Source organism: Carcharhinus amblyrhynchos, chromosome 30, assembly GCF_965287045.1.
Source record: "Carcharhinus amblyrhynchos chromosome 30, sCarAmb.v2.hapA, whole genome shotgun sequence".
Taxonomy (NCBI): Eukaryota; Metazoa; Chordata; class Chondrichthyes; order Carcharhiniformes; family Carcharhinidae; genus Carcharhinus; species Carcharhinus amblyrhynchos.
Genome location: NC_137353.1, coordinates 21,224,848 through 21,244,936, shown reverse-complemented (window position 1 = coordinate 21,244,936; position 20,089 = coordinate 21,224,848). Strand labels below are relative to the sequence as shown.

General features: G+C 40.4%; 1 protein-coding gene across 1 annotated transcript; it reads right to left on the bottom strand.

Moving 5' to 3' along the window:
- Positions 1-77: 77 nt before the first annotated feature.
- On the bottom strand, positions 78-19,324 carry ddost (dolichyl-diphosphooligosaccharide--protein glycosyltransferase subunit (non-catalytic)). Its single transcript, XM_080215086.1, has 11 exons — positions 19,124-19,324; positions 17,759-17,869; positions 12,414-12,500; positions 11,102-11,205; positions 10,591-10,685; positions 8,600-8,693; positions 7,173-7,321; positions 5,191-5,338; positions 3,607-3,727; positions 2,876-2,982; positions 78-936 (listed from the first exon to the last, which is right to left on the bottom strand). Exons 1-11 carry the CDS (start codon positions 19,293-19,295, stop codon positions 787-789), a joined length of 1,338 nt encoding a protein of 445 aa, XP_080071212.1. The 5' UTR covers positions 19,296-19,324; the 3' UTR covers positions 78-786.
- Positions 19,325-20,089: the final 765 nt, after the last annotated feature.

Genomic DNA, 20,089 nt, shown 5'->3' with positions numbered 1-20,089 from the left:
AATATTGGAGTGTAATATTTGGATATTTGGATGTAACAAGATATTTGGAGTTATAAGAAATGGAAGATACAATAAAATGGAATGTTAAACTTTATTTCCGATGGTCTGGAAAAATAACTGAGCACAAGTTACATCAACGTGGGTGTAAAACTGGAGGGTGACATTATAAATTAAACAATTGTCATTGAATCGATGAAAATAAATTTCACCCAGCTCATTTTAATCTCTTATTGGCCAAAGGGGTAGATCCCTCTGAAGAGAGACCAAGTGGTTAAAGTAACTCTCAGATTCTTGATTTGAAGTGGTGATAGGCAAATGCAAAGACTTCTAAGTGTTTCTTGTTCATGGAGCTATCACTTTAGTGAGTGAAGAATCAAAGAGGTTCATTGTTTCCAATAGTTTGCAACTGACCCAGCCACAGAACAATGAACATTATCCTCAGAATGGAAGATGAACACCTGGTTCTCAGCCAACTTTTATTCATAGAAGTATATTCATCTTCCACACAAAAAAAAGAACCAATATCTGGATTCAACAACTAGCACCAGGAGGAGAATTTATACACCCACTTTCAGTAACCTGCAGTTCATGGCTAACCTCTGATCAACGGAGGGATCGACAATAAATGGGACTTGAAGCTTTGTTGCATCCTATGTTGTATGAGCTCCAGGAAATTACCGTGACCAGTACAAAAGGTTAGAATTTGCACCCATCTATCACCAATTTAAACCAACTTAAACCCTCAGCATTGCTGACGCCAAGAAAGTGGAACACTGCAATCCCGGCTCACTCTGCTTTCTCCTTCTCTTTCATGTGCAAAAAGACCACCGAGAATAAGAAGAGTCCAACCATCATGGAGAAGGTGCTAGCGTAGTACGGGTAAGCAGAGGGGATGAAACGTTCATACTGTGTGTGCTGGAGGGGTCGAACAGACACCTTGGACAAAAGAGAGAGAGATCTGCTTAGGTTTAGGTAAAAAAAATTCTACTCACCTCTAAACAGTCACATGAAAAAATATCTGCCAATTCAATCATGGGTTGCAAATACAAGGCCCTGCACCATCTGTGTTCTCCCTCCATGATGTGGAGATGTCAGTGTTGGATTGGGTTAACATAGTAAGAAGTCTCACAACACCAGGTTAAAGTCCAACAGGTTTATTTGATAGCAAAAGCCATTAGCTTTCAGAGCGCTGCTCCTTCATCAGATAAGTGGGAGTTCTGTTCACAAACAGGGCATATAAAGACACAAACTCAATTTACAAAATAATGATTGGAATGCAAATCTTTACAGGTAATCAAGTCTTAAAAGGTAAGACGTGAGTGGAGAGAGCGTTAAGCACAGGTTAAAGAGATGTGCATTGTCTCCTGACAGGACAGTTAGTGAGATTTTGCAAGCCCAGTCAAGTCGTGGGGGTTACAGATAGTATGACATGAACCCAAGATCCTGGTTGAGGCCGTCCTCGTGTGTGGAACTTGGCTATTTAAAATGATGAGGACGGCCTCAACCGGGATCTTGGGTTCGTGTCATACTATCTGTAACCACCACGACTTGCCTGGGCTTGCAAAATCTCTCTAACTGTCCTGTCAGGAGACAATGCACATCTCTTTAACCTGTGCTTAACGCTCTCGCCACTCATTGTCTGTATATTTAAGACTCGATTACCTGTAAAGACTCACATTCCAACCATTATTTTGTAAACCAAGTTTGTGTCTTTATATGCTCTGTTTCTGAACAGAACTCCCACTTACCTGACAAAGGAGCAGTGCTCCGAAAGTTAATGGCTTTTGCTACCAGATAAACCCACTGGACTTTAACCTGGTGTTGAGACTTCTTACTGTGTTCTCTCTCCACTACAGGTGACAGGGTATCAATAGTTGAAGGCAGAGGAATAGCCCCAAAACAAAAAGGACATTCCCCTACAATCAAATGCAATCCTTGCTACAAAAACATGTGGCCGATGCTTTCATGAAACAGATGCTCATCAGAAAATCTGATTACCTAGCAATGGAAGATTCTATTCCAGGCCTTTTTCTTGGTGATTCACTCAGTACAACCTACCTCCATGCTGATAAGAATGCAGCACCACGCCCCCCCCCGCCCCAATCCAAACAAGATGCTTCAATCCCTTGACTTACATTGCTCCCAAGGACCATGGATGCATCATGTACTAAAGCACCATGTCATCAAAACATACAACAATTTCGTAAAGCCTTGGTAAATGAACTCTGTCTTGACTATTAGGTTGACTCTGATCAACACTCCTATACAACTGAAGCATAAACATTCTCTCTGTACTCTACTTTGCACTTCACCCCTCTTGAGATCAAGGCCAACATTCCATTACCCTTTATGGCTGCTTTTTCTTCCTGTCTCAGTTTTTAAATGAGTCTACATGTACTCTCAAACCTCTGCTCCTCTGCAGTTCCTAGTTTACCACTATTTACAAAATTTGGCAATTTCTCTCTCTCTCACGTTGAAGATGGATGACAATTGTCCACACTAAATTTCATCTGATTTTCCCACTCACTTAATCTGCTCATGTCCCATTGTCACTTCCTACTCCCACTGTCCCTCCTAATTCAGTTTCATCCCCCAAAATTATTTCTCCTGTACTAAGTGAAAGCTGCCTGTGATTAGCAGTTGCACAAGAAGCAGAAATCATACTCTAATGTTGGAATGATAACAACGGAAACTTTTCCCAGCTTGAACAGAATAGAGCAGTGGATGGGTTCAAAGACCTAACAAGGGGTTTTCTCCAGCATCCATCAGGATTGTCTTCAGGTTAATATTTTTGACCTTTCACACATTTATTACACAATGAATTCAGGTAAATGTCAAACAATGTTGCTGCTCATGTGTTTAGCTTGACGCATACCTGGGTAGAAGAGTAAAGATGGGTATATCCAAGCCTGTTGTAATCTACTTTAAACTGGAACACTCCATAAACGTCAGGCAGTTTGAACTGCACGCTATATTTGCCATCTGGGAAAACAAGAAATACAGACTACTGAACATTTTCAGTCTCAATAAACTGCCAGGATAAACCTATATTCATTACAATGAAACCTATTCTCAAGCTGTATAAATAGAAAATACAGAAGTAAGGTAAACAGAATTTTGTAGGCAAAAAAAACCAGAAAAGTATGTTTCAGAGCAGGTGCTGACTCTCAGCACTGCATTTCCTGTCCCTTTGTCCTTGCATTCTTTCACCTAATCTAGGTTGATGGGATAAAAGTCTCCTGTCTAAAAAAGACTGGAGTTTGGCAATGTGATGTTGCTCAATGCTGACAGAGATACTCAAAATGGAATTGTTCCAACAGTAACATCCTATATCAAGCACTAAACCAATGTTAACCTGTTATTTCTCACAGAAATTTTCTTTTCCATTATTTGAGTAAACTTTGCTTATAATTATCTTTCAATCTCCTTCCTAACAAGAGCAGCACTAACATATTACACCGTTTTCAGAATTATGGTAAAACATTAGATATTGAATATACAATACAATGTCAAACTCTATTCATATATTTGTACTCTGCTCTTCAGGCCAAACACAGCTAAACATCATGGACATTTGATAACTGGAGCTATACAGATTCTACTCACCCTTTCTCTTCAAGTAAGTTCTAACAAAGGGATCAATTCGAACAAACTCCAGCTGAATGTCATCGCCATCAAATGGGACCCATTTCCCATTGGAGAGCTTCTCGATAATAATGCTGTACTCCTGCACCAAGACAGAACATTACATATAATCACAAAGCATTTCTAAAACTCTCTCAGCATCAGAGCTGAGTTCTCAATACAAAGGAATATAATCAGACTTGGGTAGTTACATTTGAATAAAAGAATAAAGTATGTCAATAAAAAGTCAGCAGATTGAGAGAATAATTTCCCATTACATTCCATCACATAGTCCTGCTTTTTAGAGAAGTATAAAGGGCCCCCATCTCCCTCCACTCTGACCAGTAATTCAAATTCAATTTGAAGCATTACTAAACGACCTGGCTTAAAGTCTCTAACCGTATACACAATTTGATTTTCAACCAATGAAGCTTATCCAAACTCTTAAGAGGTAATGATGTTGCTCTGTTTCCACTACAGGTTATATATCAGTTTTGTTGTCAAAGAATGTGATTAAGATCTGAGTCCATTAGCATGAAAATCACTCTTCAAACAGTGAAGGGAGCAAGAGACAGACAAAGTGAGTAAAAAGCAAACACTGTCATAATATCCCCAATCACCATGAGGTGGTGTTAGGACTAATGCTGTAGAGAAGAGTACCAGGTACATGGTTCATAGAAAGTAAATTTCTGGCAAAACTAACCAGACCCAATACAAACAGGTTGGCAAGATACAGCAAGGAGCTGGGCTAAGTAAGGCAAGCTACACCAATCGAACATGCAATGAATGAATAAAAGAAAACACGACCTCTCCCCCAATGAATTTTTTTTTAAATCCAGGGAAACCATAAACTAGGTGATCGAATAAAATGCTATGAGCCCTGACACTGGGTCAGTGAATTTAGCTAGGGAAACACCCATCCCAGAACAAAGAGAAGAGTCAACCATTCCCAATCATCATTTACCAATCCTGCAAAATTGTTCTATCAAGAGAGGCCACAGATTGAAAGAGTTATGTCTTTTTTTTAATCTCAATTTTTTTAATCTCAATGTTGAATTTACAACAGTTATAAACCTAAGTTTTTTTCCAACAAAAAGTGAAGTTTCAAGTTCAGGGTCTTCATATCCACAATGAGAACACCAAGTGCAGACTGACTTGAAAATTCAAATCTACAAATCAATTCATGGTCTCATTCTACCCTATCTCTACACCCCCTATAGTCAACACATCCTGCTTATTGTTCCCTGCTTATTTGAATCTCAGTGTGCAAGCTCGCCAACATTGGAGGCAGGCATTCGGCCCTGCTCTTTTCTTTCCCTAAACTCCTCTGCCTTGCTACATCTTTCCCTACTTTCAATTGCCTTTGCAAAGCTTAACTCTTCAAGTGCAACCATCACCGTCCTTAACTCTTCCCAATTCCCATTTGACAGCTGAATTCCCACTTGCTCCGTTTAAGTATCTTCAGCCGCTAACTGTCCCTGCTGTATATTTACTTAATTCAAAAATATCTCCTAAAATAGCCAGTGAAAATTTCTAACAATAAGCATCCGTTTCATTTGTACTCACCACCAGGTCAGTTACAGTATAGGCATTTGGTGGTTTGGTTTCTCCAACAGGGTGGTGAGACACTTTTCCAACACGGAGAACTCCTTCCTCTTTGAACACCCAGCGGGACAGTGCCACTGCCAGTTCATAGTTCCCAGTCTTTGAGAATCTAAAATCAAGAAAAAGTTTATATTCCATTGAACTCTAGAATAATCTTATACTAACTTCAAATTTACATCACAAAGTGGGAAGGAATCCTGAAATGTTTATTGTAGTGACCTGCACACCTTGGTCCAAATTTTATACTCTTATATTATGACTGACTATCCCTCTTTGGATCTAGCAATGTTACAACCATAACACTTTGCATTCCTAATTCACAATCTCAGCTCCACAAGTTCAGAGACATCTCCAAATGGCTACTCTCAGGAGTGCTACTTTTTGGTATTGAATGACAGTACATCAGATGAATCACACCAGCACACCAGATGCACAACCGCTTCTATTCAAATAAATCCTTGGGTTCAAAGATGCTGCTTGTAAACAATTTCACATTTCCACAATTGTGCTGCAGCTAAATGGAAGTATCTGGATATTGATTAACCAGAAGAAAGAGTTTCCATTGCACAACAAAATAAGCTACAGTATGAAATCAGATTTTAAAACTATGCTGAAGTCGAAACGTGCTCACCCAAATTAAGAATTCAATTGCACAATCCCCGTAAAACTATTTGTTTAGTTTCCTTTGCAAAATATTCATTTGCTTATCAGGTCACAATACATTATAAAAAAAAACATTTCAACTATTTTTGATAATCTTTAATGTAATAAAACATCCCAAGATGCTTCAGAGGAACATTAAAGAATATCACTGAGCCACAAAAGGAGATATTAGGTCAGATGACCAAAAGCTTGGTCAAAGAGATAGATTTGAAGCAATGTCATAAAGGAGGAAAGTGAAGTAGAGAACTGGAGAGGTGCAAGGAGGATATTCTAAAGTAACCAATGATTACCAATAATGCTGTGATTAAAATCAGAAATGCACATGGAAATCGGAATCAGAGGATCATTTGTCAGAGCTTATCAGAGTGCAGGAGGTTACAGAGATAGGGAAAGAGAATCATGGTGGGGTTTGTAAACAAGGTTGAGAATTTTAAAATGAAGACAAGGCTTGACCTCCAATTCAAGTTCGTGAAATCCAGACTTGGCCCAATAAATATTAGGTTATGCCCATTCATCGGAAATCATAGCCAGCTCTCCATGACCTGAAATGACACCATTAGTGGGTCCCTCCACAACATCCTTGGGTTCACCACTGACCAAAAGCTGAACTGGACCAGCCACTTCAACAATGCAGCAGAGGCTGAGTACTTTGCAATTAGTGGCTCACAATTCTTAACCCCTCTCAGAGCCTCCTCATTATTCACAATGCTAAAGTCAGGAATGTGATGTAATACATACTGTGTATCTATTGAGACGCAGCCCCAATTTGATATCAAGCTTAGCTAGCGTCATTCAAGGCATGGTAATTCATGAGATGTGTGTCCTTACATATCAACCCTCTGCTCCAACAGCTGTGGTATGTATCATCTATAGAGTCCAATTCAAGTAACTAGCCCTTCAGCTGAGCTTCCCTCATGTGGGCCACTACCACTAAAGAGGAGCAACAATGCTGTTAGAATCCCATCACTTCCAACTGTCCATCCAGATTGAACATAAATCATTACTGCTTCATTGGCAATGGATCAGAATCCTGGTATTTGCTGCTTAACACCATTGAGAGAGTACAAGAACTGCAATGGTTCAAGATGCAGGCCACTACCACCTTCTCAGGGACTATAAATGCAACTTTGCATGGATTTCCCAAACTCTCAGGAACAAGTTTTTCAAATGACAAATCTTCTTTTTGCAATGCAGTGACAATGAACCCATAGGAATGCAAGCTACTGATTGAAAATCTTGTAATATGCAAAGTAACTTGGCCCTTTGGCATCTGGTCTTACCTCTCAGCTCCTGGAGTAGCTTTTTGTACGGGAGAGTTAAAGAAGGCGTCACTGAAGAAATCAATGGAGCCACTGAAGACTACACGTGCATTGTTCCGGGCTTGGAGGCCAGCAATCAATAAGGTGTTCTTTCCCACACCATGAGGATACTAGTACAATGAGGAAAAAACTGGATGTTTGTCACAATTCTGGTGGTCTTTTACCTTCCTATTTTACATAGATATTTAGCTATCTGTTATTGCAGATGAACAAAAGGCCATCATGCACTCTGTGCAGTATTATTTGAAGCATGTTCAGCTCCAATGCGTTTTAATTGAAAGGGAACTCAAATGAACAGAACTAAAAGCTCTGAAGAGTCATACAGACTCAAAACTCACTTTCCACAGATGCTGCCAGACCTGCTGAGTCTTTCCAACATTTTCTATTTTTACTTAGAAAGAGGAGGAGTTGGGTGATGTACATGCACAGAGTGCCCAGAAAAAATATACACACAGGTGTACCCAATATATACCCAGTAGGTGCATTTAATATTTATCCTTCCAGCACCCAGTACAACAGAACATGTTGCACAAAGCATGTGCATCACTTTCACTTAACAATAAGTTTTTAAGAATGATTTTAAAGTTTATTTATTGATGTCACAAGTTGGCTTACACTAACACTGCTATGAAGTTACTATGAAAATCCCCTACTCACCACACTCCGGCACCTGTTCAGGTACACCGAAGGAGAATTTAGCACGGCCAATGCACCTAACCAGCACAACTTTTGCACTGTGCGAGGAAACCCATGCAGACACAGGGAGAAGATGCAAACTATGCACAGACAGTGACACAAACCGGGAATCAAACCCAGGTCTCTGGCGTGGTGAGGCAGCAGTGCTAAACACTGTGATAAGTATGCAGTTGTGAAATTAACCCAGTAGTGAAAACACATAATTACAGATATTGATGCAACAGATTCAATATTGCAGGAAATACAAGGAAAATGAAACAGGACTGAACCTTCTCGATTACTTAATTGACAAAGGCTGAACTGAAAACAATGACTGAACCAGCAAGCCTCTTTCAATCTGTGGTCTTTGCTGAGTTAGCTGATCTGAGACAGGGCAGCAAGTGGGTCACAACAGTTTACCTCAGTGCCCTTGAACTGGTAAAGGGATGAATGTGAGAACTGTGCTCCTGATCTTCATCCAGTGATCCTTTTTTTGAATATCCCATTGTTACTTTTCAGGTAATATTAGGATTGATAATTGGTTATGGTTCCACACTCAAAAAGCTTGTTGAAATTCACCTTCTAAGGCTCATGAATGAAAAATGGTCAGTTAAGTATAGAACCAGAGGTTGCTTGTGGAACCATACTCCAGCATAGGTTCACCAAGTGATAGAGGATCATTCCACCATCTGGAGATTGCACACAATAGTTACCTGTGTGATAGGCTTGTCCGGGAAGAAGGAGTAAGAGCTGGAGGATCCAGTCAGAATATCCAGTACAAGAGGATTATCAGGATCTGCCACCATACTAGAAAGAAAACAAAATGAAACATTGAAGCCTTGGCTGATGGACTCAAAGCTAAGTCAATTAAGTTGCTTTCATTGCAGTTTTTAATCAAAAAGTTGGTCTGCACAGAAGATCGATCATAATTTGCTGATGCAGGATGCTAACGCATCACCAAACACACATTAATCTCTCTGTTCGAGCTTGTTTCTTGAACTGAGCACATCATCTCCTCCTCTCGTGTGCTTGTTTGGTTACTTTGTCAGTGTTTCCCATATTACATTGTCTCCAACTCCTATACCATGTTCACAGTCTCCACTCTTCTGCCTCTGGCCTACCATATGTTCTCCCACTCACTATCATTGCTGGCAGACCCTTCCATTATCTCTCCTCTACACACTGGAATGCTCCCTAACTTTTCCATACATCTCCTCCCCACCAAAGTTGCCTCAAACTCAGCTTCCTCTATGCCTTTTGGCAGCTCCCCTAATTTCTATCCTCCTCCTGTCTGACGAACTGCAAAGCACCTGGGAATTTTTGCTGCGTTAAAGACTCAATAGAAACAGTTTTTCATAGTAATAGCATCCAAATGGCACAGAAAGAAACCAATCAGTCTATAGTTGCTGTTCTATATGAAGTATCAAATGAAACAAAAACATCCAAAATAATTTCTTCCACAGGCTAATATGTAAAATATCCCATTCATGATCAGTTGCCTTCATTAGCATGGCTTTGCCACTGAGCGATCAAAGGGTACAAAATTTGTTTCAATCACACTTAAACTACCCTTCAGATGTATTCCATCACATTTCACGTGACTAAATACTTTATGGCTGATCAAATCATTTCCTTTTCCATCTTTATGGATATTCCTTACTCTCACACCCCCAACACGTCAATCCTTAAAACCAGCTACACTAACTAAACTAGAGTATATACTATAGTTATTGAAATAAATCCGAGTGCTACCAACCTCCTTTCTCCTTGTTATTTTAAGATTGCTGTAATTTCAGCCCTTTTTAATCGATCACTACATGTTCTTATATTCACAGTGGTTAGCATTGCTGCCTCTCAGCGCCAGAGACCCAGGTTCAATTCCCAGCTTGGGTCACCATCTGTGAAGAGTCTGCATGCTCCCCCCATGTCTGCATGGGTGAGTTTCTTCCGAGTGATCCAGTTTTCTCTGTCTGAAAGATGTGCTGGTTAGGTGCATTGGCTGTGCTAAATTCTTCCTCAGTGTACCCAAACAAGCACTGGAGTGTGGTGACTAGGGGATTTTCAAGTAACTTCATTGCAGCGTTAATATAAACCTACTTGTGACACTAATAAACTTTTTATGCCATCAAGACCTTATCACAAAGCCTCAGCCAACATTTGCTTGCGTAAAAGCAATTAGCATTCCTCAGAAAGTTAAGTTACACAACTTAATTAAAACCAAAACTACTGAAAGTAAAGAACATGTATGCTTTGGGAAACAAAATGCAAATATCAATACAGTGCAGGATATCAAAGGTATCACTCTACACGTGTTTGCAATCATCAGCAATGAAACCAGCTTTGTTTTGCATTTAGGTTTACTTAAATTGCCAAATTCAGATTGATGTGAAATGTACACTAACAGCTGAAGACTGCAGGTTACAACTGTGTTGTGTTTCATGGTTAAGTCTCACAACACCAGATTAAAGTCCAACAGGTTTATTTGGTATTACAAGCTTTCGGAGCACTGCTCCGTCATCAGATGAAGAAGCAGCACTCCGAAAGTTGTGATACCAAATAAACCTGTTGGACTTTAACCTGGTGTTGTGAGAATTCTTACTGTGCCCACCCCAGCATCTCCACATCATTTCATGGTTAAGTTTGTGACCAATTATTGATTGTTTTGCTACAAAGTATAAGAGCAAGAAATACCTTTCCTACTTACCCAACTCCCTGAAATAAAAGGGGATTCTTTGGCTGTTTCCCCACCACAGTGGGAGCCTTCAGCAGTTGGTCATTATCAGCGATGATCAGCGTGTGCTTTGGAAACAAAGAGACATTTATATTCAACTTTTCTTTCTTATGAATCAGTCTTTTAGAATATTTAACATTTCTTTTTGAAGCCACAATTCTCAAATTAGTTTACAAATATTTATGTCACATAACTGACCTAAGAATTTGATGCTCACACTAAGTCACAAAATTTAAAACGCATTCCATTTCTCAGCACTAATATTTCTCACTTTAACACAAGTAAAATTAATCTCACAAAATCAAATAAGTCAACAGCTCCATATCTATTTTCTGCGGGGGTGGCGGGGCTGGGGGAAGAAACAAGTATGTTCAAAGTCAATTGCTCTTCCTTTGCAAAGACCTCCTATAGCATCACTCAGGTTGCTTTGTGAGGAATATGCTACTATTAGATCCAGCATGACTTCTTACCCTAATGTTCTTACCTGGCCAGGATCAGAAACATCATAGTTATGATGGTCAATTACAGAAGTTTTCTCCTCATCAAATTCGATTCCGCATTCACTACCCAGTTCACGTAAAGGGTCCCCTTTAAGCAAGCAAACAAAAGTCAAACTCAATATCAGAGATACTGGAAAATTCTAGCTGCATTCGCCCTCCACTGCTCCTGACCCTAACTCAAAGAACCTGCAAAGATTGTGCCCCTTCGCGCTTCAAATTTCAGTGTTTCCCAACCTTTGTAAATATTTTCCTGTTCGACTGATGATGTCCCTCATTCTTGCCTCAACTCCTAAACGATGCTGCTTTGCACCACAATTAACTCTACATAGTGCTGTTAACATGGCCATAAGAGCAGGAGTAGGTTAATCAGCTCTTTGAGCCTGATCCACTAGTCAACTTGATTGTGGCTCATCTTCTACCGCTATGCCATTTTTCTGTACTATCCCAATATCCATTGAAATTGTAACTATCTAGAAATCTATCAATCTCTGGCTTGAACATACTCAATGACAGTCTCCACAGCCACTGAAGTGGAGAATTTCAAAGATTCACCACTCTGAGTGAAGATGTTCCTCCTCATCTCAGTCCTAAATGACTCTTATTGAGACTATGTCAATTGGTTTTCGACCCCTCCCCAGCCACCGGAAAAAAATCCTTCCTACATCTACCCTGCCAAGTTCTGTAGAAATTTTTATGTTTCAGCGAGATCACCTCTCATTCTAAGCTCTTGAGAATACAGGCCCAGTTTCCTCAATCCCTCCTCATAGGAAAATCCTGCCGTTCTACTGGTGAACCTTCATTACAGTCCTTCTATGGCAAGCATATCCTTCTTGAAGTAGGAGACCAAAACTGCAGACAATAATACACCTGCAATCTTACCATGGCTCTATTCAATTGCAACAAAACAAATATTCACTCAAATCCTCTTGTAACAAAGGCCAAATCTACTATTTTCTTAACTGCCTGCTACATGTTAGCTTTCAGTGACTTGTTAACAAGGTCAGCCAGGTCCCTTTGACACTTTCCAATCTCTCACCATTTAAGAGATGCTGATTTGGACACCACAGCACGTTTTGAGATGTCAAAACTGAACTCCGTCTGCTCCTTTAAGTGGCCGTATAAGACCACAGGGCACTCAGTACCTGAAGAGCAGTTGTGTTCACTAGTGTCCAAGCCAGCATTTTTCCTACAACCAACGTCACCAAGATTAAAATGCACAAAATCATGGTTGATATTTTCTTCATAGTACCAAAGTCATTATATTTCAAGTATAATAATTAGCATGGTTCTTTTTACCAATGTCTGAGCTTGCAGCAACCAATACATTTCCACCGCCATCGATGAACGTGGCAATAGTGTCAACGTTGATGTTGCCTCCAAAATCTGAAATCGAAAAGCAAATCTCATTAGTGCAGGCTACAGATCTTTTCTTGCTCCTCCACATCTCCAAGTAGAGCAGATATTGGTTCTGGGAAGAGTATTATTCTAATCTCCATCAGCCTGAGATTTGTGCGGGTGGATGGGGATGAGGTGTTACGGCTGGTGTGGGCAGCAGAGAGAAGGTTGCAAATGCTCATGCAAGCTAACAAACAAAACGCTGAAGGGAGGACAATCCCTGGTCAAAGAGATGGATAATATCATTCTCTAGAAGATTTGCCCTGACAAAGCCAGGAGGAGAAATCGCTGCAGCGGACCCTACTGCTGGTATTCAGTTTGGAATTCTCCAAAAACTAAGAGATGTGCCTTTTTGTTGTCATTCAACAAAGCAGGGAAGAAATGGCCCCTTGAAATTAGGGAGTGGCTGTGGATTGTTTCCTATAAAGACTGTAATCCTGTGCTGAGCATGTTGTAATTGGGGTGTGGTTATTGGTCACATGAAAGCATTAAAAGATTATCTTTTCTGTGGAATATTTAGAGTATTAGTTGTCTACTATGTTTTGCCACTGTTGCTTTTAATTTTTTTGCTGCAGTAAAGGCCTTAAAATATGAAATTTTGTGCAATTCCTTTAAATTGATCACAAGGAATTAAAACATCATTTTAAAAGTGAGCAGTCCCTACAGACGGTCGTATGATACATTTGAGGACAAACACCAATTTTCTGAAGGGGCTAATCAATACTGAGGAGGACTGCATCAAATTACAAAGATATTTAAAACACAATACTGGAAATTATTAAATGAATTTCAACACAGTCAAGTATTTTGGTAAATATGTTGGTAAGAAAAATAAGGTTAATAGGCCATAATGAAAAGCAAATCATGTCTTATTTCCAAATGGATAGAATCAAGACCTTACACTAAATTTGTGTCAAACAATATCCAGGCTTGGACTGACAAGTGGCAAGTAACTTTGCCCCACACAAATGTCAATGACCATTTCCAACAAGCGAGGATCTAACCAGTGTCCCTTGACATTCAGTGGCATGACCATTGCTGAATCCCACACTAGCAACATTGAGGGTGGCCACTGACCAGAAACTGAACTGGACTAGCTATATACTGTGGCTACCACAGCAAGTCAAAGTCTAGGAATCCTGTGTCAAGTAACTCACCTCCTGACTCCCCAAAGCCTGTCCACCATCTATAAGGAACAAGTTGGGACTGAATGAGTACAACTTCCATAACACTCAAAGGAGCTTGACACCACCCAGGACAAAACAGCCGCTTGATTGCTATCCCATCCACAAATATTCAATCCCTCCACCACCGATGAACTGCAAGATGCACTGCAGAAACTCACCAAGGTTCCTTAGGCAGCACCTTCCAAACACACAACACTACCATCCAAAAGGACAAATACACCAGATACCTGGGAACACCACCACCTAGAGGTTCCTCTCCAAGTCACTCACCATTGTGACTTAGAAATATATCGCCATTCCTCAGTCACTGGGTCAAAATCCTGGAACTCCCTCCTTATCAGCAATGTGGGTGTATTTACACCACAGGGACTGCAGCGGTTCAAAAAGGTCACTATCACCTTCTCAAGGCAACTCAGGATGGGCAATAAATGCTATTCTAAATCTAGTCAATTGTAGCCCACATCCCATAAAAATGAATTTCTAAAAATTTAGACCACAAATGGAGTACCATGTATGGTTTTGGTTGTCAAATTATAAAAAAAAAGGCAAGAACATGGAAAAAAATGCACAAAGCTCATATTAAAACTGCAAGCAAAAGATGAACTGGCTGACACAGGTTTAATAGCCTCCCTTCTTTTGAAAAAAGGCTGATGGATAACCAGAGACACCTAAAATTAGAAAAGATTTTGATAAAGATTTTGATATTGATAACATCAATAGCATGGAACCCTAGATATTGCATTACTGCTTCTTAGGGCTGTTCAGTTGTGCAAATGTAGCATGTAACAGATCAAGCTTTTGCACTCAAGCTGGACTTAAGATGTGTTTCTACAAATATGCAATCTTTCATCTTACTTTTCACAGAACAATACACTATAGAAGGTGGTCATTTGCCTATTACTCTGCACCTGAGCAGTCTAATTTTTCTCATTCCTCCACCCTTTTCCCATAATCATGGAAATTTTTCAAATACACATAAAATTCCCTTTTAAAAGTTGCTACAGATCTTGCATCCGGCACTGCCCCCACCACCGCCACCCCCCGATCAGGAAGTGATTATGGTAGATTATAACAATTTATTACATTAAAAAAAACTCCTCTCCCCTTGATTTTTTTTTAATCAATTATCTTAAATCTGTGTCCACTGGTTATCAGCACTTCTGCCACCTTATTTACCCTACCAGCAGCTTTGAGCATCTCTCTTGAATCTCTACTTAACATTCTCTGTTCTCAGGAAATAAACCAGCTTCTCTCATCTATATATAAAACTGAAGTTTCACATCCCTGTACCATTCTAGTCAATCTACTCCACCAGCTTGCTGAAGATCTTGATGTCTTTTCCAGAGTATGGTGCCCAGAACTAAACACAATATTCTAACTGATACCTAAACAGTAATCTGTGAAGGTTAAAAATAACTTCTTGCTTTTAACCTTACACCTCTGTTTCTAAAACAAGAATCTCACCTGATCATTTTTAACAGTGTTGTCAACTTGTGTTTTCAAATGTTTGCATAATTACACATGTTCTATTCTTACATATCCTTTAAAATTGTATCATTTAGCTCACATTTCCTCTACTCATTCTTCTTAACAAATTCAGATTATTAATAAAAAAGTTTTAAACCCAGACACCTGAAAGACACTGTCGACTGCCCCATCCCCTACCATGTCAAAAGCAACTTTTCACCATTTTTCTCTGCTTTATGACTCCTAGCCAATTTCAAATCCATATTGCCAATGTCCACTTGATCTCATAGATTGCAAATTTCCTTAAAAATCCATTATTTGGCACTTAATTAAACACAATTTCAGCTGCACTAGCTTCATCACCCCTCTAATTTTGTTCTTTAACGGTAGTTTCTAAAATTGCAAATTCTGCACAAAAGCAGTTTCTGTTGTTGTACATGAAGTTTCTATTTGAAGCATGGAGTACAGCATATAATTGAGATAATTCCAGTAATGACACTGTTTTGAGTTTATGTCCTTCCCGTGGCTGATGATTTCATCTTTCTGAGTCAGTGAAAGCTCACCAGATTATCGCAGTTCTGTTTGCCTAAAATTTAAGGTGTCATTTCAGGAACAAAAGGATGCACTTTCCCCTGCATCATTGATGCATATGACTCAGTAGGAGTTAGACCGATACTGAGTGCTTTTACCAGTGTGTCAAACTACCACAGGGCAGAAGGATATTGGAGAGGGTAGCATAGGGCTGTTAAGATTTGTATTCTCTCTGTAAATAATTGGCAGTTGACTTGAGCCTCATCAGAGGGAGGATGGCGATTGCAACTGGAGTGACAATATCCAACCAGCATCCATGTTCTTTCTGTAGAGTGTATCATCATTACAATGACCCTAGTGATGCAGCTGTGTTTTCTGTGTGGTTTGTATGGTTTTAAGTTCTTCAGAAATATCACTGAAATTTATAATTTGATTGAGTTTGGTGTGACTCAGTGGTTTATTTGTCCCTGAGTATTGCTTATCATTTACATTTTCTACATTCACAATTGGCGCAGCTGTAGGTATTTTTAAGGTTTTGTGAACAAAAGTATCACAGCTATTTGTTTTGGTGATTGATCCAAGGTAAAAATTATGCCATTTGTTATCTGGGAGGGGATGGGAGCGGATGGAATTTAATGCGGAGAAGTGTGAGGTAATTCACTTTGGTAGGAGCAACAGATGTGTCGAGTATAGGGCTAACGGGAGGACTTTGAATAGTGTGGATGAACAGAGGGATCTAGGTGTGTGTGTACATAGATCCCTGAAAGTTGGGAATCAAGTAGATAAGGTTGTCAAGAAGGCATACGGTGTCTTGGCGTTTATTGGTAGGGGGATTGAATTTAGGAGTCGCAGCGTCATGTTGCAACTGTACACTACTCTAGTGCGGCCGCACTTGGAGTACTGTGTGCAGTTCTGGTCCCCGCATTACAAGAAGGATGTGGAGGCGTTGGAGAGGGTGCAGAGGAGGTTTACTAGGATGTTGCCTGGTATGGTGGGGAGGTCCTATGAGGAGAGACTGAGGGATCTAGGGTTGTTTTCGTTGGGAAGAAGGCGGCTAAGAGGGGATCTTATTGAAACATATAAGATGATTAGGGGTTTAGATAGGGTGGATAGTGATAGCCTTTTTCCTCGGATGGAGAAAGCTAGCACGAGGGGGCATGACTTTAAATTAAGGGGGGGTAGCTACAGGACGGATGTCAGGGGTAGGTTCTTTACCCAGCGGGTGGTGAGGGATTGGAATGCCCTGCCTGCTGCAGTTGTAGATGCGTCTAGTTTGGGGGCGTTTAAGAGATCTCTGGATAGGTTTATGGACGAAAAGGGATTGGTATAGGCTAGTGGGTCATTGTTTTTGTAACTGGTCGGCGCAACATCGTGGGCCGAAGGGCCTGTTCTGCGCTGTAATGTTCTATGTTCTATGTTCTATGTTCTAAACTAAACAGAAAGACTTAACAGGTTTGGGGAGGCATAAAACATAAGGTCAATAAAACAAGCACAAAAAAAATCAAGAAGAAACTTATTCACTAAGAGTGGTGCTCATCAACACAGGTTGAGACCATTAGGTTGGATACATTTAATGGTGGCTAGATATACATCAGAGGGAGATGGAAACAGAGGGAAGAGGCTGCGCAGAATATAAACATTAGCACAGACTGGCCACACTGATTGGCCTGGAAACGTCTATGTAATTCTATTGCTGATCTCAACTGAGCCAATATGCAATTTGCAAGCTGCCTCAATGATCTTGGTTAGGAAAAGAAAACGTACCAAGCAACTGGAGAACAACCTACAAAATCAAAAGGCAGTTAACGTCATTTGAAGAGATAAATATATTTCCTGACACTGAACCTTGTTGACTTTACATTAAAAGCCCTCCAACTCTGTGGCTGATGTGGTATTTCTTTTCAATCACTACACAACTACTGCATTCTAAGTAGGCCATGCAGTCCACCAGCGATTTTCTTTAAACAGCAAAGCTCAACAGGCCTCAAAAAGAAAAATCAACATGCAATTTCCAAGTGAGAAATCTATTACAGGAAACATAGAAATCATAGACATCTTTACCTTCCACTGATGGAGAAAAAATGATGAGATGATCAAATAAAAATTCTCCGTATTTAATCAAAGACAAACCCGGATCATCCGAAATCTTGAACGTCAAGTTAAATCCAAGATCTAATTGGAGATTTCAAACAGAGGCAAGGGTTAGTGTGTTTCAGTAACTGATGAAGAACGTTCAGAAATACACAACTGATATTTACAAGATGTAACGTTAACTGGTATGAATTGTCCCTGTCCTGAGAGTATAAATGGCTATCTGAACTTCTAAAGTTGTTTGTTGTCTTAATTTTCACAGTCACAACTCCTCTGCATTCCGGTTGTTACTGAATTTGGATTGTCTCTCCTCCAGCTCCAGCCAACCTTACTCTCTGGACTCCAAAGACCTCTGGTGCTGATGGTACCCAGTGATCAGCCACATTACTAGCTGATGCAGTGGCACAGACTCTATTGTATGCAGTCAGATTAATTTGTGACTGGGTCAGATATTGATCATAAGAACATAAGAAATAGGAGCAGGAGTAGGCCATCTAGCCCTTCGAGCCTGCCCCGCCATTCAAAAGATCATGGCTGATCTGAAGTGGATCAGTTCCACTTTCCCGCTGTCTCCCCATAACCCTTAATTCCCTTGTCTATCAAAAACCTGTCTACCCGTGACTTAAATATATTTAGCGAGGTAGCCTCCACCACTTCAACGGGCAGAGAATTCCAGAGATTCACCACCCTTTGAGTGAAGGAGTTCCTCCTCAACTCCGATCTAAACTGCTCCCCCCCTCACTTATCTTGAGGCTGTGCCCTCTAGTCCTGCTATCCTTTCTAAGCAGGAAGAATCTCTCTACCTCTACCCTATCCATCCCTTTCATTATCTTATCAAATAGAAAAATGTCTTAAAGACAACAGATGGCCCATTTGATCTACTAGTCTCAGCTATCACAGTGTGTGACAGGCTTGTTGGACCAACTGGTCTTTTTCTGCCCATTAATACTGGACTGGACTCTCTTTTTATCTTGTCAAAAACGTATACTCCACCAAGGGCCACATAGTGGTAAGCTCTGCTGTCTCGCAGCACCAGGGACCTCCAGTTTGACTCCAGGATTGCTTCATCATCTGTGTGCACTTTGCACATACTCCCTGTCTGCATGGATTTCCTCCGGGTTTCCTCTAAAAGACGTGCTAGTTAGATGCAATGACTATGCTAAAGCCTGTCTCAGTGTATCCGAACAGGCGCAGGAGTGTAGCGACTAGGAGGTTTTCATAGCAACTTCACTGCAGTGTTAACGTAAGCCTACTTGTGACACTAAGAAGAAAACTTTAACCACCGCACCCAACATTGAGACGAAGTCATCCTCCCACCCTGCAGCCAGCTCCCACCTGTCAGGCTCTTGAAAAACATGGAGTGTGTCTCCTTCATGTTGGTGTTCTCCAGAAGTACCAACGTCCGCCCGGACCCCTCAGCCACAGAGAGGAAGGAGACGAGCAGCAAAACCCAGGCCCCCGAAACCCAGTGCGCCCCCATTCCACCCTGGCTCCGACCCACCGCCATTTCCAGCTCCCGCACAGAGACCGGAACCGGAAGCAGCCCACCGACCCCTCAGCAACAGCAGTCCTCCATCTCTCTTTCCCCGTTTTTTACCATTGTTAACGTTGCATTTACTATTTATTTGTAGATTTCAGGTCCCAAAATTTTTTAAACGCGAAAATCCGACAACTTGTAAAGTCAACCACGCCTACTTCTTAAAAGCTAACCAATCAGCGCCAGACAACTTGTCACTACCACCTGCTGCAACGCTGGAAGTGGTCCCCGGAAAACCAGAGAGTGATCTTGGGTTCCCAACTTTCCTCTTAATACCAAACACCAAGCAGAATAGAGGATGGCTTATGGTTTAATTTATCATCTTTTCTATCCTGATCTAAAATCATAATCCTAATAACTAAAGTTTATACATCATAGGATATGCTGTAGTAAAAACATTATGTTAAAAGTCAGGCGTCATGTTTACATTTGCCAACTATATTAAAACCTTGCAACTCCTTAAGTTTCACTAGCACATTTGTACAAAGTGGCGTATGCATTGATTTGTCTTTGAAGTGGTACAAAAATCACTGTTTACCCAAAGCACTGTTCAAACCTAGCAAAGAAAATGGCAAAAATACCTGATAAAAAAATTCAAACACAAAAAAAGGTGTAGCTGAATGGGTGGGGGAATGGGTGTACAGCCAAAGAGAGAGTCATCTGGAGTAACCAAGAGTTTGTTCAAAGAGCCTTAAGAAAATCTTAAAGGAAATTCAAGAGCAGATGAGTTTGTGTAGAAAACAGTAGAAAATGAGCGTGGTTGT

What these genes read in the sequence shown, in the direction of transcription:
- ddost (XM_080215086.1), bottom strand. Translation starts at nt 19,295, where the DNA reads ATGGCGGTGGGTCGGAGCCAGGGTGGAATGGGGGCGCACTGGGTTTCG. An exon ending in GTTTTTCAAGAGCCTGACAG is followed by an intron (nt 17,870 to 19,123) that starts GTGGGAGCTGGC and finishes ATCTCCAATTAG; the next exon opens with ATCTTGGATTTAACTTGACG. An exon ending in TTTTTCTCCATCAGTGGAAG is followed by an intron (nt 12,501 to 17,758) that starts GTAAAGATGTCT and finishes TTTCGATTTCAG; the next exon opens with ATTTTGGAGGCAACATCAAC.